The sequence below is a fragment of the Sorex araneus genome, chromosome 6 (genome assembly GCF_027595985.1).
Source record: "Sorex araneus isolate mSorAra2 chromosome 6, mSorAra2.pri, whole genome shotgun sequence".
Classification (NCBI taxonomy): domain Eukaryota; kingdom Metazoa; phylum Chordata; class Mammalia; order Eulipotyphla; family Soricidae; genus Sorex; species Sorex araneus.
In genome coordinates, this window is record NC_073307.1 from 468,914 (window position 1) to 486,959 (window position 18,046).

Here is an 18,046-nt window from a genome sequence, read left to right on the forward strand (position 1 = left end):
AGGACATTATTTATGGTAGATGCTATCCGTTGGTTGAGATGTTATTTTTCTCTGTTTGTCTTTGTTAGTGGTGGGGCCATACCTAAAAGTGCTAAAGAAGCCACCGGGTACACCCCTGATACTGCAGGGGCGTTGAGGGGAGGTGTGTGTGCGAGGATCTCACCCAGGGCGTCTCACAAGCAGGCGTGTGCAGCACCGTCTGAGCCACTCCCCAGCCCGCCTCCAACGATTGTGGGTCTTTTTTAGTTCTCATTTCCATTTGGAACAGAATTCAAAAAAACACATCAATTTTACTGTGAAGAGATTTTCAAAGTGTAAAATACAGATTGAGGATTTGTCTCTATTGATATTGAGGTAATAGCAAAGGTAAGAGGAAGTGTCTGAATGACAACCATATTTGTGGCATGGAGTTTGTTTGTTTAAGTGAGTATTCTATGCCAGGAACCATATGTTGCACAAAGCATGTGCCTAAAAATTGTAGGATATCATTGGTTTGTCCTTTCTCCCTTGCCACAAAGAGTTTAGGTTTATCTGGTAATAATCTCTAAACAAATTTAAACAAATAATCTAAAATTTGTTTAGAGATTATTACCAGATAAACCTAAACAAATAATCTCTTAAATTTTAAGACAACATTGGTATGTCCTGTTCCCCTTGACACAAGGAGCTTAGGTTTATCGGGTCACGCCCATCAAAGTGCTCCCGAGTCACTCCCATTCCTTTGTCTATCTGTAACCACTTCTCTATGCTCTTTTCTCCAACAGTTAATCAGCTTTCCCCCCAATCAGACTCTGTTAATTTGTAAGGTCAGACCTTTCTAGGACACTGAACTTGCATTGTAAAGTTAATATTGCCTTTCTCCTCTCCTCGTGTCTTTTGAATAGTCTTTGAATAAGCTTATGTCTTTGAATAAGCTTTTACTTTAAAGCAATGTCCTTTTTGTATGGACAAAGGAAGACAGTGATATTATGCTTTATAACTTGGGATTTAATTGGCTTTGAGTATTATTCATTCCCAGGCATCTGCTTTCTCGACTTAAGCTTTAGTTGCCCTTACTTCCTAGTGCCCCCAAAAGCAGGGTCCTGACGAGGGACGGGATGGACTCAGGGTAAGTGGTGAGTTATGTGCTACCCTGGCATCGAGATGGGCCTGGCCAAAGTGCCTAATGCTTAACTATATGTTAAGACCTTGGTCGTGGACAAATGCTGTCATGATCCAAAAGTAACAACAAGACTAGGGCCCTGCTAGGGATAGGAAAGACTAATCTGACATGAGCACTGTAGTCTGAGATCGAGATGACTCCAGGAGAGCAATTCTATAAGCTTAATGCATCTCTTGCTGTGTCCATACAAAATGATTGATATTATGAATGCTTGTATGTTAGTTGGACAAGGAGAGGAGAAACACACCCATGGGACTCTGCCCTTGGGCAGGTGTCCTGCTGAAAGAGAATCTGTCCTGGAAGCAGCATGCTCTGAGGGAAAGAACTTTACCCCTATTGATTGTGACCACACCTAAGTGGAAGCCCCAACTCTTCACGCTGGGGGATTTAGCTAGGCTGTAAGAAGTGGGCTGGGGGTTCCAGTGCCAGATCTGGAGAAGCTAGATCAAGATCCAGATCCAGAGGAGAAGGAGAATGAAGTAGCATGGGGGAAGAAGAAGCAGGAGGAGAATCAGAGGAGAATGGAGATGGGAATGGAATAAATCGCAATTGAGATCAACCAGGGTTGGGGGGGGGGCGGGGAAGATAGAGTGCTGCTGCCCCGTGCTCCCTTTTTTGTGTAATACTTATAAACAATAAGTATTTCTTGAAAGAATGCAACAATATTAAATATTAATGCTAGAATAAATGTCATATAAGACATTATGTTAGTAAGAGTCTAGAATTTGAGGTAAGAAGTTGATATTATTTTAATCCTAACTCTGCAATTAAATAACCAAATCAGTTGTTAATATATAAAATAATTATCAATAAATTGAATAAATTTCCAAAACTTTAATTTCCTCATATATAAAATGAGCATGAATTAGCTATGACATATTTGTTGTTAGAATAATATGAGATATAGATCATCTCACAAAGTTTGAGACATAAATTATATAGTGTAGAAGCAGTATCTATAATTCTGGAGCAAACTTTTCTATAAATGTTGCAAACCTTAGTCAATTTTATAGAATTATTGTGTGTGTGTGTGTGTGTGTGTGTGTGTGTGTGTGTGTGTAGGGGCAGAACAGAGAGAAAGAGAGAGGAGAGGGAGACAGAGACCTAGAGAGAGAAGATCATTACGCATACTTTCAATCTGAGGCAATCCTAATATATTGTATATGTTTGCAAATTTTCCTTTAATTTGGGCGAGGTAGATTAGAGTAGCTTATAAAAACCAGTTGAGAAATCATTTCTGGGTGATCCTTTCAGTAAAACACAAAATTAGAAGATTCTGACTCTGATATACTCAGGCTTACTCCTGACTGTGCACCCAACCCAGGGGCCTGTCCTGGCAGGGCTCGGAGTCCTGGGCTCAAACCCAGGTGTGCTGTGTGCCACGCATGTGCTCTACCCAACTGTTCTATTGCTCCCACCTTGCTTATTTGTTTATTTTTAAGATAAACATGGTGGAGTAAAGCATTTTTTTTTTTGCCAATGTGATAAAGCTCACACTTCTTTTCTGTGCCTTTGGGGAGATGTCAGGGAGTGAGTTTACTGGTCTGGCACCCATCTTGCTGGTCACCTACCTGGTTTCACGCTGGTCACGTCTTCTCCAACACTCTCTACAATCCCAGCTCCCTCATGACCCAGAATCACAGGAAAAGGCACTTTGTTTCTGCCTTCCAGGATGTGCAGATCTGTGCCGCAGAGCCCGGAGGATAGAATCTGAAAAGTGATCACATGATTGGCGGGAAAGGTCCTGGTCATATAATTGTATCATTCAGGAAAATGTCTATTCCCAAGTCTAGGGGTGAAATATTCTGTAAAGCTGGGCTTTATAAATTACAAATAAAAGGGAATCGACATGTTACTGACCATCCCTGTGGTATAACCTTCTTGTCTTTGTCTCTTCATGTCCCCTATCAAAAAAGTTAGACATTGCGTTCGTGTCTAACTCTTGGACCAGAAGAGTACTGTTCTGTGAGCTGTGTCAGACAACCCAAACTTTAAGGTCTACTGTGATAGTTCTGCTTAACCAGGAGGAATCTCCAGGTAAGAGCGTGTCCATGCTCTGTCCTGCATCGCCCTCTCCTACACCCCCTCTCCCCAGCCAGGAACAGCGCTTGTTACTTCAATTTTCCACCCTGACCCTGACACATGGGTCATAACTTGCAGCTAATACTTGTGCTGTATCAGTTTTCTCTCATTTCCCTCCTAGTAGCTGGTTTCCTAAGACCCCAACTCTGGGACAGGAAAGGTCAGTCTTTCCTTTTGTTAAGGGCATCCCGTGGTTGCGTGGGGTTGGAGGCATACCTTGAGTTCCGTCTGTCTCCTATTGCATGTATCGACTCTCCATGTTTGAAGCACCAGGTTTTAGCTCGTCTTTTCACGGTTTCCCTCATTAGCAGAGGAAAAGTTAATCCTGGAGCTCCCGTACTTCCTGCCCGGTTGCTTGATCGCCTCAGTGCTGACTCATTTCTGATATCCATCATGGTCTTTATCTGTGTCCCTGGGCTGCTTGCTCAAGTGTTTTTGTCAAAATAGCTCCACTGGGTGCTCACATCTCTTCACCTTGAGGTCTGACCAAAGGACATCTCCGACCTATCATGTGACCTGTTACTGGTTTTCACCCCCTTATTCAGTTCTCTAAGCAAAATGAATGTGTTCACTAATACTTTGTAGATGTACTTCCATTAACTAATCCTTCTTTCCATACTACTTGTTTTCTAGATTATTTCAGGTTGTTGTCTCATCTTTTGTACTCTGAATGAATTTTATGTTTTTTTTCTTTTCCTGTTTCAGTTCATGCGTTAACCCACCGTGCACACACACAGACACACAGATACACAGGCACAGGTGCACACACACACACACACACACACACACTTCATTCGGTGTCTCATTTGTAAAATTAGAACATTTTTACTTGATCTGTAAGATAGTTATCAAGTGAAAGTTAAAAAATTATACATAGCTTGTTCAGTTTCTGGCTATGCCAAGTCATCTCTTTGAGATTCAGCTTACATTGAGGAAATACAGAGAAACTGACACATACCAAAAAGGTCACTAGCAATGTGATAGACTGAAATCAAACATCAACTGATAGGACATAATATGTTTCAGTGATATGTCTGCTAGAATTGTCTAGCCTTACTATAGTTGGGAATATTAAACCCACTGAATTGAGGGATGTTCTATCAAATGCTGTCACTTCCAAAAGTGCCAATGTCATAATATTCAAGGAAAGACTGAGGAGCTTTCCAGATCGGAGGTAATTAATCTGATATAATGACTAAATGCAATATGGGTCATGCCTTTTTAGAGTGAAATTTATTTGGCTAATTGGAAAAATTAAAGTAGACCACAATAAGATATTGGCATTTATTAATGTCTGTTTTGTTGCTTGTATTTGGATAGTGTATCATTGTGTAGGAATATAGTCTTATTTGCATTAATTGCACAAGAATGCTAGATTTTTTTCTTTCTCTCTCTTTCTCTCCTTCTTCCTTCCTTACTTCCTTCTTTCCTTCCTTCCTTCCTTCCTTCCTTCCTTCCTTCCTTCCTTCCTTCCTTCCTTCCTTCCTTCCTTCCTTCCTTCCTTCCTCCCTCCCTTTCTCCCTTCCTCCCTTCCCTCCTTCCCTCCTTCCCTCCTTCCTTCCTTCCTTCCTTCCTTCCTTCCTTCCTTCCTTCCTTCCTTCCTTCCTTCCTTCCTTCCTTCCTTCCTTCCTTCCTTCCTTCCTTCCTTCCTTCCTTCCTTCCTTCCGAAGCCACACTTAGTGATGCTCAGGGGTTACTCCTGGCTCTGCAGTCAAGAATTATACCTGGTGGTGCTTGGGGGACAATATAGGATGCCAGGGATTGAACCCTGGTCAGCTGCATGTGAAGAAAATGCCCTACCTGTTGTACCATCACTCTGGCCCTGGAGTGCAGAATTTCTTCAGTGGAATTTTGCCATAAAATATAAAACTCAAAAAAAGATCCTAATTGTAGAGAAAAAAGCAGACCAAACCTTTATTAACTTGTTGAACTTGAGAGCTGTGTTGTCACCATGAGAGCGTCCTGCGTGAGCAGCTCCCTAGGGAGTTCTGGGTGTGATGTAATGATGCATGCAAAGAGCGTGCTCCTTGAGTTGGAGTCCTGATTGGGTTCTAACGAGAGGAGCATCTGGCAACTGATACCGCGGCGAGCACGGAGGCAGGCAATGAACCGCTGATGCCAGCTCTCCTCTCAGCACTCTGCCTGCCCTGTCCGGGGCCCTGTCCTTGGCCTCGACCCATCTCAGCGAGAATATGCTCTATGTAGTTGGGTGTTTGGATGTTGCTTCTGTACTGAACGTGTGTGAGAGAGCTTCTACTGTATAACAAGTAACCTGGGCATGTTCTCAGGTGTGGGAAGAAAGTGTGTAAGTTACAGACAAATGTAAATGCAATTTACATTTATAAATTTACAATTTATATTAGGGGCTTGAGCAAGATGGATTGTAGTATCTGGGGGAGTCCCTGGACCATTTCCCAACCAATCTGAGGGATGACTGTCACCTAAATCCTTCCACTTTGTGCTGCTAATTAACTTAGGAAAACTTTTATTAACTTAGGAACAGCTGAGAAGCAATTAAGTTAACTTAGGAACAAGTTTTACTGATATCACAAGTAGTTTCATCCCTTTGTAAAACATGCATTCCATATTTGAAGTGAAATATACTGTGAAATTTCTTAGAAATTTCTAATTGTATATTATGCCCTTCTGTTTAAATATTTTTTTTTCTAGAACAGATGACTGGTTGAAGAAACTCTGGTACATCTATACAATGGAATACTATGCAGCTGTTAGAAAAAATGAGGTCATGACGTTTGCATATAAGTGGATCAACATGGAAAGTATCATGCTAAGTGAAATGAGTCAGAAAGAGAGAGACAGACATAGAAAGATTGCACTCATCTGTGGAATATAGAATAATAGACTATAAGACTAACGCCCAAGAATAGTAGAAATAAGTAGCAGGAGATTGTCTCCATGGCTTGGAGGCTGGTCTCTCATTCTGGGTAACTCAGGGAAGGGACCACCAAGTAAAATGTGGTTGGAGGTCATGTGGGGGAAGGGTGATGCGGGCCGAATACAGACTAGAGACTGAACACAATGGCCACTCAACACCTTTATTGCAAACCACAACACCTAATCAGAGAGAGAGAACAAAAGGGAATTCCCTGCCATAGTGGCAGGGTGGGGTGGGGGGAGACGGGACTGGGGAGGGGGGGAGGGATGTTGGGTTTACTGGTGGTGGAGAATGGGCACTGGTGAAGGGATGGGTTATCGAACTTTGTATGGGGGAAACATGAGCACAAAGATGTATGGATCTGTAACTGTACCCTCACGATGACTCTCTAATTAAAAATAAACTAATAAAAAAATATTTTTTTTTGATTTTTGGGTCACACCCGATGCTCAGGGGTTACTCCTGGCTTATGCACTCAGGAATTATTCCTGGCAGTGCTTGGGGGACCATACGGGATGCTGGGAATCGAACCTGGGTTGGCCATGTGCAAGGCAAATGCCCTATCCACTGTGCTATCGCTCCAGTCCCTGTTTAAATCTTTATATGAACATATCTGAGAGTCTCCTGTGGCATTATGTTGAACTTCGTGGGTATGATGGTTAATTTTTCAGCATATTTGGGAATGTTTTCAATAATTGCTTCAATATATTTTCCTCTTCTCCTTCATGTTTTGTTAATATACTTGAAGGCATTCCACAGGTCTCACCGTGTTAGTAATTTTTCATGTTTAATCTCTCATGATCTATCTACAGGTTTGCTGATAGGTTTTTTTTTTTTTGCTAGCTCATCTATTATGAGAAGCCCAGTGATATTTTCACTTAGATGATTATACTTTTCAAAATATTTGTCTTTATTGGTATATATATATTTAATGAGTCATTGTCAGCATACTTCAATTACGTCAGTGTGGTTTTCTTTATTTCCTTGGACACATTTATAATACCTGATTTGAAATCTGTTTGCTCAGTGCAATCTGAGACTAGGATCTCTCAAAGATCATTCCAATTGCCTTCTCTCTCGCTTTCTTTTTTTCCTTTTTGTTTATTTGAGAGTCACACTATCCTGTTTGTTTAATCTCATAATTCTTTGTTCACAATGAAAGTCATTGTTCACAATGACTTCCAATGCATTTGAAATGTTTTTGAACTCTGATTAGTCTCCCCTCCATCCCTCACTTCCCCTGTGAGCTTGTTATTATTTTTGTTAGCTTGTTTATTGAGTGGGCTATAGGCTGCATATATGAATCTATTCTCTATTTCCCATTCTCCACTGATATAAATATAGCATTTGATACTATGGCCAGGTTTTCAGTTTTCCAAATTTCTTTGTTATTTATTTTGGGCCACACCTAAAACACTTTTTATTCAATTTATTTTGGGTCAACCCAGCAGTGCTTAGGGCCTATACCCAGGGATCTTGCCTGGACTTGCTCAGGGTTAGTGGTGCCCGAGCTCAAACCCAGGTCAGTTATGTGCAAGGCAAGTGCCTTCCCTGTTGTACTGCATCTTTCCAGCCCTCCACATTTTAATTTTTAAGCCTGGATTCCTCGACGTTACTCTTGGATTAGTGTAGTTTACTACTTACTGGTGCTTGACCAGATGTTGTAGAATATTCCCTGGATCTGGCGAGGTCTTTGCTCTTTGCTAGGGGATCTCTATCATCTTGAGAACTGCTTTCCAGCCCCTCTCACACCGGATGGTCACCATTTGGTTGCTCTCAGGCCCCATTCTGGCCGCTCCAGGTGCTCACCCCTGGGATGGATGTGTTCTCAGCAGAGCCCCTCCGGTTTTTCAGATCCTCTCTCTGTCTCTCTCTGTCTCTCTGGCTCTCTTTGGATCTGTCTCTTTCTGTTTCTCTGTCTCTCTCTGGCCCTCTGTCTCTCTGTCTCTCTCTGTTAAACATGCAGCTACTTGTTCCATGGAACAGATATCCTTCTTGTAATTGCCCATAACTGACTGCTTTTGTTTTTTATTATGTCTTAAGGTATTGGTTCCTTAATGCCGCCTTCCAAGAAACCCAGATCAGCAGAACTGTAGCCCTGTGTTCTTGTCTCTGGCTTTTTAGTAGTACTGCAGTATGTCAGGGTTGGGTGGGAAGATGCTGACTTCCTTCTCCTGGAGTAACCCTTTGCCTGTGAGCAGTCAAATGCTAGCCTGAGAGCTCCTTTTCCCTGCTGGTAGAACTCAGTGAATGTGGGGAAGGAGGGTGATCGGTGAGGGGGATTAGGCCCTGTATTCTCAGCCATGACTACTCGAAATAGAATGCTCTATATACAACCTGAGTATCAGAGAAACTGTTTAATTGTGACAAACGTTAGTTTGTGAGTCAACAGTTGACTGTGTTGACTTCCAATGCATTTTAAAACAACAGTGTATCTAAAACACTCAATGGCATTTCAGCCTTATGCAACTAGTATTTGTAACACCTTAACGAAAGAAAATGTTTTCACAATCATATGTGGTAAAGTAGATATATGTGTAAATTGGAACGAATCTTAATTATATTCAATTAGAAAATGCCATTTATTCTTCCAACAGTGTAAAAATATTGTAAATCCTTATGGACACATTTGTACATGCTGAAAGTCTCATTAATATTTACCTTAATTCGAACCTCACCAGCTTTTGGTGGATCAACTTCAACCTCTTCAATGGACAAGGGAGCATTTGCTGTCCAGGCAATAGCTGCCCGGCAAGTGATAATCTATTAAAGAAATAATAATAATGAGGCAGGTGTATTGCTACTTAACAAATACCCAGGTGAAATACATTGGTGTTATTTTTATATTATGACATTATTATGTCCTAATGCACCGTGCTAATTGTTTCTTCTGGTCATCTCGCTTTGGTTGTTTGTTTTGCTCAAATCCAGTGGTGCTAAGGAGACCCTGGGACTGAGCCCAAGGGCTCCCAGAAACGGCGCATGCGGTCCAGCCTCTGGAGTTACTTTTATGACCCCTTGTCTACGTTGGCGTGCGGACGGTTGCTTCACCCACTGAAAGCAGTTCTCACTCACACCACACATTCACAGGCCGTTCCCGCTGCCCGCTGACACTCGCTGGTACCACACTAGACATATGCACACCACATATATCTGAAAGACACTACGAAATACTAAGAACTGGCCTCCTCAAGATACACTTGATCCTATGAATCATTTTGACCAACGGCAATCAAGATCATACATGTTCAAAAGAAAACTTATTTTAATTTTAGGCACTGTGATTCAGAAAGCTGTTAGTGGCAGGGTTTCATGCACACAGCACTTTAACCCACACCCTCCACAGGGTCTGCTTCCCTCCACCACAGTGCCAGCACGCCCAACCCCAGCCCCCTGTGCCCCACACCCATCCTAAGTGACCCCACTCCCTCCTCCCACAGTTGGCTCAATTCTGTAGACCAGCTCAGAGGTCTACAGAATTCAGAGGTTAAAGAGGAAATTTCTACCTCTCCTTTAACTCCCTGGAAAATTTAAATAAGAGGTGTTGCCCACTATAAGAACCATTGTAGGGGCTGGAGAGATAGCACAGCGGGTAGGGCGTTTGCCTTGCACGCGGCCGACCCAGGTTCAAATCCCAGCATCCCATATGGTCCCCTGAGCACGGCCGGGGGTAATTCCTGAGTGCAGAGCCAGGAGTAACCCCTGTGCATCGCCGGGTGTGACCCAAAAAGCAAAAAAAAAAAAAAAAAAAAAAAAGAACCATTGTAGCATTGTCGTCTGTTTTTTATCGATTTGCTCGAGCGGGCACCAGTAACGTCTCTTTGTGAGACTTGTTACTGTTTTTGGCATATCGACTACACCATGGGGAGCTTGCCAGGCTCTGCTGTGTGGGCGGGATACTCTTGATAGCTTGCCGGGCTCTCCGAGAGGGAGGAAGGAATCGAACCCGGGTTGGCCGCATGCAAGGCAAATGCCCTACCCACTGTGCTATCGCTCCAGCCCAGATAAGAACCATTACTGAAAATAAAATTTTGTGGCTCATTAGAATGACAGAACAAACATCTAGTCTCCAGACGTGCTCTCCTTGTCATCTTGCGAACACCCTCCCCGTCGGGACTCCGTTCTTGAACCAGTCCTGGCTCAGGATGCCATAATAACTTGCTTCTACTGTCTTGTACCCCTATGTCTATGTGAGTTTCCTGTGCTTGCAAATCAATATGTTCCCGCACATCAGTCGTCTTCTGTTCAAATTAATGTTATCAGATTGGAGGAGAGAGGAAGCTCCCGTGTCGCCTGGCGAGCTGATCACTGGTGACGCTGTGAGTCCCCCTGCGCTGGAGTTGAAAGACCCAGAAGCTCTGACTAGCCCCAAGGTCAGTCTCCAGCATGGCCACTCCGAGACCTCTCCCTGCCTCGGGCTGGTGAGGACCTTCTCTCCCACTCTTACAAGATTTTGACTTCAGGTGAACGTTTTTTGGTCCAGTGGTTCCTTCATGTCGTGAGCCTGGTTATCTGGCGTGAAAGGTCATGCTGTTAATGGGTTCATTACTTCACAGACATGATCACTCTTTGTCTTTTGTTTTCTGTCTGACTGATGGAATCTAAAAAACAAAGGGACTTACTTTGTTCAAAAGTGGAGAAAATGGGAGAGTCCATGTGTTTTGAAGCAGTTGTTAGGGAAAAACGGGCTCCTCCTAGTCTGTCCTTCTGTGGGTCAGCACTGGGAGTTGACTTTTCCTGGGTCTGGTGAGGGTTGTGTCCTTTGCTCTGTTTTGGAAATGGCTCTTGCATCCATGGTTAATTCTTAAAAGGATTATTGGTTTGAGTCACTCAAATTTGAACTTGAGGGTCACCACAGGATAGATTTTTAATTAAAATGTCTTTTGTTGTTCAGGGGATTGAACTTTGAACTCTGAACTTCACACATGCAAGGTAAGCTGTCTCTACCATTCAACTATATTCCCAAACTAAGGATTTTTGTTGTCATTGTTGTTGTTATTGGAAAATCTATTGATTTTTTTTAGCTCTCAATCTAAATAGTTGTTTTGGGAAATATCAAATTGAAATAAAAACAAGGAACGCTAATAGCCTTAGGGAATGCCATTGTAAATGGTTTATGTCCCATGGTTGCAGAAGAACTTCTAATTAAATAAATCCTTTGAACTCCACTTTCAGAAACTTAGAAAAGAGGCAAAAGGACTCGCGGTGCCACCCAGAGCCACCTTGATTGGCTGCTAAAGGGAGTTGTGAGTTGTTCTCACTCACACAGGCAGCAGAAAGGCAGATAACCTTGGTGTGGCTCACCCACCATCACAGGGAAATCAGAGTTTTTCCAAGCTCCTCTAATAGTGATGAAATGTGTCTTACCTAGAGGCAAATATTGTGGGGCTAATAAAGAAGCAATAACTAAGGCTCTTTCCTTAGAATATATTTGTAAAAGGTTAAATTGTAAACTCAAGTACAGCAATTAGGGTGCCCAATTCAGTTCCAGACCGTGGCACCCATGGGCTTACTTGGGGGGTCCTGGGCACTGCTGGGATGGTCCTGGTGGTCCCTGTGCAGACACTGCATCCTCAGGCCCTCCCGGTTAACCACTAGCTGGTCGTCCAAGTATCATCTAGAGTGTCCCGGGCAAAGAAGAGACCTAGAGTCTCCCCACCCCAAACAAGATTGTAAACTTATGGGGGAAAGTACCTGGCACTTGAAAACCTTTGTTATGCTTTATCCAGGCCTTCAGACTCTAGAATATAAGAAGAAGACGATAGAATTGACCTTAGAGAGTCCCAGACTTTGGGCTGAGACTAGCCCTTCGAGTCAACTGTTATAGGTATGTTCAGAGGACTGAAGAAAGCCATGTGGAAATAAAGCGTAATGGCATTGATTAACAAAGGGAATATCAGCATACTCAGAAATTAGGAGAACCAGATGGATCTGAAAAGTACAATCACAGGTTTCTGGTCTTTGAAATGTAATCCTCAGGAATAACTAAGGACAAAGTCGGTGGGTGGGGGAAATTGAAAAGTAGGGTTAAAGATTGTTCAATGTTCCCATCCACAGCTTTCAAGGGACTGCTTGTCAAGGACAAATATAGTACATCAAACTGCGGGGAGAAAGAAAACATTTTGAAAAGTAGACTGACAGCAAATATTTAACGTCCTGCCCACAAACATTTAACCATCCAAATAAGTAAATCTTAGTTGAACACACAGGACACAATTTGGATCCAATTGTTCATTTATAACAGTGAATTATATGCAAAACATGATTAAAACTTTAAAATAAAAGTTCTAATATATTTGTGTTTGTTTCTGTGTCCGTTCCTTTTTTACCTCATATGAGACTGCCAGATTTAATTTGTAAAAGAGTAGCATTTGTCCCAAAGTTGACATATTAATTCATAATTTAACCCAAATGCTTGTCTTTCACATAATCTCGGAAAATAAAAGCTAAAGTTTGTTGATTTAATTAAAATAGGCATCGGTCCAGTCCTTTCTCCTCTGACAAGGAGTTCAGGGTACTGAGTAACACCCGTCATATCCTTTGCAGTTTCGAGCATTGTCCTCTTTGTATAGACACAGGAAGATGGTTGATGCTACGGTGTTGTAACCTGGGAATTAATTGACTCTGAATAATATTTATTCCTGGGCATCTGTCATATTTACTTAAGTCTAATTTGCCCTTAATTCCTAGCACCCCATAAGGAGGGTCCTGGCAAAGGGACTTGGATGGACCCAGGGCAAGCTGTAAGTTACCCTGGCATCAAAAACAGGCCAAGCTCCATAAAACTTATACTAAGTTAAGAGCACAGTCATTGACAAACACAGCCATCGACAAAGCCTTTACCTAAATAGAAGTAACTGGATAAGGACCCTGCTGGGGTTAGAAAAGACTAACCTGGCTTAAGGACTGTAGTCTAGGATATATAATGATGTGTTCCCAGGAGAGACACCTTTTAACGCTTGATATATCTCCTACTGTGTCAATACAAAATGACTAGAAATATCATTAAGAAGTAAATTTAAGATGACTGTTTAAATGGATCTGGACAAGAAAAGGAGAAATAAGCCCTTGGATGAAATTCTGCCCTTGGATTTTGTCCTAGCTTCCCCAGAAGAAAGGGCTTTTCATGTTGATTGTGCTACCTCACCAGTGTAATTGCTACGCACAATTTTTGAGTTTTTGCTCTTAACTTATGCTGGGAGACTGGACTTGGTGTGTGGACACACAATAGAGGAAGGGGCACCACACCGAGCACAGGGCAGCAGTGCTCTATCTTTAGCACTGCCCACATTCGGTAGTCTCCAGCCGCTTCCCCCCCCCCCCCCCCCCCGGGGAGGTTGATGGCGATGATGAGGCAGGCGAAGGAAGGAAGGAACGAGGGCCAGGCTGGTCGGTATCAGTTGTAGTTTATTCCAATCTCCATTCCTGTTCTGCTTCTCTCTCTCTCTCTTTCTCCCTCTCTCTCTCTCTCTCTCTCTCTCTCTCTCTCGCCCTCACACTCTCTCTCTTCTGTGTGTTCCCCCGCTTCTGTCTCTTCTCTCTACTTCTGTGTCTTCCCCATTCTTCTCTTGTGTCTTCTCTATGTGTCTCCTTCTCTGTCTCTTCTGTTTTCTTCCTCTGTCTCCCTGTCTTCTTCCTCTGTCTCCCTGTCTTCCTCTGTCTCCCTGTCTTCTTCCTCTGTCTCCCTGTCTTCTTCTCTGTCTCCCTGTCTTCCTCTGTCTCCCTGTCTTCTTCTGTCTCCCCTGTCTTCTTCTGTCTCCCCTCAGTGCCTCCACTATCTTAGTTTTTATAGCAAATTACATCGGGCAGTAGCACAAAGGTGGGTTTAACATTAACAAATCAACAAAGAAGTTAAGACCATTTCTTGAGGAGATTAACAAAATCTCATCATCTAAGGAGATCCACTCAAGGGTAGGGGTCCAAACAAGGGTGTGTCAGGGTGTGAGCTAGTAATCTGCTTAAATAGTTATAGTAAATCTACTTCTAATATTTCTAGTAATGTCATTCTGTATGAGCACAGTAAGAGATACATCAGACTTGAAGTTTGGTTCTTCCTGAGGACATCTCACTATATATTCCAGACCACAGACCTCAGGCCAGGTTAGTCTTCCTAACCCCAGCAGGGTCCTAGTCTTGTCGTTACCTTTGGATCATGACAGCTTTGTCCATGATCATGCCCTCAACTTATCGTTGAGTATTGTGGCGTTTTGGCCTGGCCCAGTTTGATGCCAGGGTAGCTCACAGCTTGCCCTGGGTCCATTCTGTCCCTCGTCGGGACCCTGCTTTTGGGGTGCTGGAACTAAGGGCAACTGAGTCGAGAAAGCAGATGCCCAGGAATAAATATTATTGGAGTCAATCAGCTCCCAAGTTACAAGAGCATAATATTAAATGTCTTCCTGTGTCCATACAGAAAGGACATTGCTTTAAGGTAACTATGCAAAAGACACTAACTTACAATACAAGTTCAGAGTACCTAGAAGGATCTGATCTTACAAGATAACAGTCTGATTAGGAAAAGGTGATTAACTGGTTGGGAAGGAGGGTGCAGAGAAGAGTTTACAGATAAACAAAGGGATGGGAGTGTCTCCAGAGCACTTAAACCTAAACTCCTTGTGGCAAGGGAGGAAGGACAAACCAATGTCACCCTACACTTGGGGAGAGTGAAACTGAATGGAGAGTGTGAGACTAGAATGAGAGGCAGTGTGAGTCTGGAATGGGGAGTGCTTCGGGAGCACTGTGATGGGCGTTACTCAGTAACCTAAACTGCGTGTCAGAGAAGAAGGGACTGGACTGGTGCTATCCAATAAGAAGAGGGTGCTGAGAGGTCGCTTTGCAAAGTGGCTGATTTTGCTTGTTTTGCTTTGGGGCACACCTGGTGATGTTCAGGGCTATTCCTGGCCCTGTGCTTAGGGATCATCTCGATGGTGCTTGGAGCACCGTAAGGGGTCCTGGGGGCTAAGTCTGGGTTGGCCGCATGCAAGGCGAGCCCCTGCCCAGTATACTATCCCTCCAGCACGTGTATTTAAGTGTTCACCTGTCTGAAGGGTGCTGTTGTAATGTTTACTTTTTAAAGAACGAAGGTCTGTAAAGGTCCTTACTGGTTGGAGGGGGCAGGGAAAATTATTATTAGGAAATGTAATTAAACATTCTGGAAGGAATAAGAGAAAATTTCTCCATACAAGAATGAAGTATGGATATGTATTTTTCATCATGTGTAAAGTATGTGATTTTGTCCTAAATTAAAACTGGAAAATAGGAAAAATAAAGAACAAAATGAGGGATGGGGGTGGAGAGATACTGCAGCAGGTAGGGTGCTTGTCTTGCACTTGGCTGACCCAGGTTCAACCCATGTGGTCCCCCGAGCATTGCCAGGAGCAATTCCTGAGTGCAGAGCCGGGAGTAACCCCTGAGCATCACCGGGTGTGACCCCCGACCCCATATGAAAACAAAATGGTGGTGCAGAAAGTTAGGAAGAGAGAGAAAATAAAATTTCTCCCTTTGAGGCTACTAGTGTAGCTAAAGCAGAATTTATATGATGAGATAGGATTTTATTTAATATCAGCAGTGTGCTGATACAGAAGTGGAACTTTATTTTATCTGCTAACTTAATAATGTTTTCTTTACCTTCTAAATAATCTACCTAGGAAGTGAAGATTGTCCTTCATGTTATCTCTAGGTCTTTGATTACTTAACCAAGTCTGCCTCTCTGTTGAAAGGACCATTTCTGTTAGTTTGGATTGGATTGGCCTTGAGTTCTGGGCCAAGATCAAACCGGGTGACGCGGGGTCTCCCGCAAGCGGAGCCCTCACCAGCCCCCGGGCGTCCCCCTGCCCTCGGGAGAATGTTGGCTCACAGTCACAGAAGCTGTGCTTGTACCTGCAGTCTTTATGGTCACTTTGAGGAAATCGATAATTAATAATATTAATCGATAATTAATTAATGATAATTAATGATAAAGAATGAATGAGGTGAAGAAGGAGAAGGAAAATATGAAATGGGAGAGGAGGGTGAGAGCAATGACTGGGTGAAAAGTTTTTAAGCAAAGAGATAATCTACTACTCATTTTTTATATAATGTGTATATCTATGTCATTATTTAAGTAATATTAATCAGATCCTGGGCATGTGATTAATAATTTTATTCTTAGGGGACTTCTCATCTGTTCTGTCTGTCACAGATTATTAATGTCGGTCAACTGACCTATAAAGTCCAACTTAGTATATAGAGTTAAAATTTTTATATTCTAATTTGTAATACCAATAATTTATTTAAAATATATGTTTTATAATTCTTCATGCAAAGAAAATATTAAGAGAAGTTGGATGTTACTTTGGATTTAGGACAAAATATACAGTATTAGTTTTCCTTCTTTACTAAAATTCATTCCTATGGATTATATGGAACATTTTATTTTGTGTTGAGACTTGGTTCCTATATCCTATGATTTATTTATTGTATTTTAAACTTTTTGATAGTTCTGGGCTGGAGAGATAGTATAGTGGGTAGGTGCTTGCCTTGCCGGTGGCCGACCCGGGTTCCACGTATGGTCCCCAAGCCCTGCCAGGAGTTATCCCAGAGCACAGAGCCAGGATTAAGCCCCGAGAACTGCCAGAGGTGATCCCAAAACAACAAAAAAATCTAGTAGTACAATTTAAAATATTTATTGGGCTGCGGATAGCCCAGTGATAGAGCACTTTCTTTGCATTTGTGAGGTCCTTGGTTTGATCACTGACACTGCACAGTCACATAAGGTCAACCAAACAAGAAAGCAGAGAAAATACTTCTTGATTTTTACCCCCATATTAATAGGTGGGCGAATTAGAGGACGATTTTAGCTTTAACTAATTTCCCCCCACTGTAATCGTAAGGTATTTCTTTAAGGAATAATTTTATTTTATCACAGTTGTCATTTTATTTCCCCAGCACTGACTTGCAGATCACCAGAAATGCCCCCACGATGTAGAGCGTGGTGAGCAGTTCCTGCCCACTGGCTAGGTCATGTGCAGGACTACATTTACCGAGTGTCCCATGACTTACTTGGTTGGCAGTTTCTGGAGAGAAGTGAGCTGGCTCCATCCCTTTCCCTGGCAGGAGTAGGAGGGAGAGGTCCTCTGCCTCTTCTCTTGGCCAAACCGCACGAACACTGATTACCTGTTCTCACACCTCCAGCTGGTGCGGAGCACAGGGCTCCAGGCAGGGAGGCCAGCGAAGGGGGTAGTGGAAAGCTGAGGGACAAGGGAGACGGAGGCATGGAACGGGGAGGGGAGAGTGAGGGCGGGCAAGGGGGCTACTGAACGGGAAGAGGGAAGTGGGTGTGTTACCGTTGGCAGCGCCTACAATGTATCTGGTGCTGCTGGAAATTCTACATCTATAATTTTCTTTGATCCTAAACTCAATGTTGCATCATGCCTTTATGAAAGAGGAGACTGAGGATTAATTGCAGATTAATTTTAGATAGAGCTCAAGTAAGAGTTTTTATTTCAAATTCTATGATTTTCAGGGGGTAGAGGTAGAAATAGTGAAAAATAAGATAATACATGATGACAGAAAAAGTCAAAAGAATGGCGAAGAGTAGCAGGTAAGGAATGAGCAAAAAATAGGAAGCGAAATTAAAGATTGGGTTTTAAGCAGCCCACTTATAGCTTCCCATTGTATTATAATTTTCTGGTGTTATTTAAGTAGTATCCGCACATAACACAAAAATGAAACAGGAGGGCATGTTGTGGAAAGCAATTTTTTTTTCACTCCCAATTTTACTCACCAGAGACACACATGCTTTAAATTTTCCATTTGGGGGCTGGAGAGTACAGTGCTAAGGCAATTGCCTTGCCTGGGGCCAATCCTTGTTTGCCAAAAACTGCCAGGAGCAATTTTTTGCTCTCCGTGCCAAGCACAGAGCCAGTACT

The 18,046-nt window shown here is 42.7% G+C and overlaps 1 protein-coding gene across 1 annotated transcript in view; it reads right to left on the reverse strand.

The window, feature by feature from the left end:
- The window catches only part of LOC101545880 (alcohol dehydrogenase 1), a 28,018-nt gene extending 10,802 nt beyond the window's left edge, over positions 1–17,216 (reverse strand). The window contains 3 exon segments of the mRNA XM_055142488.1: positions 2,734–2,872; positions 8,802–8,903; positions 17,178–17,216. Coding sequence (XP_054998463.1) covers positions 2,734–2,872; positions 8,802–8,903; positions 17,178–17,216 — 280 coding nt within the window.
- Positions 17,217–18,046: the final 830 nt, after the last annotated feature.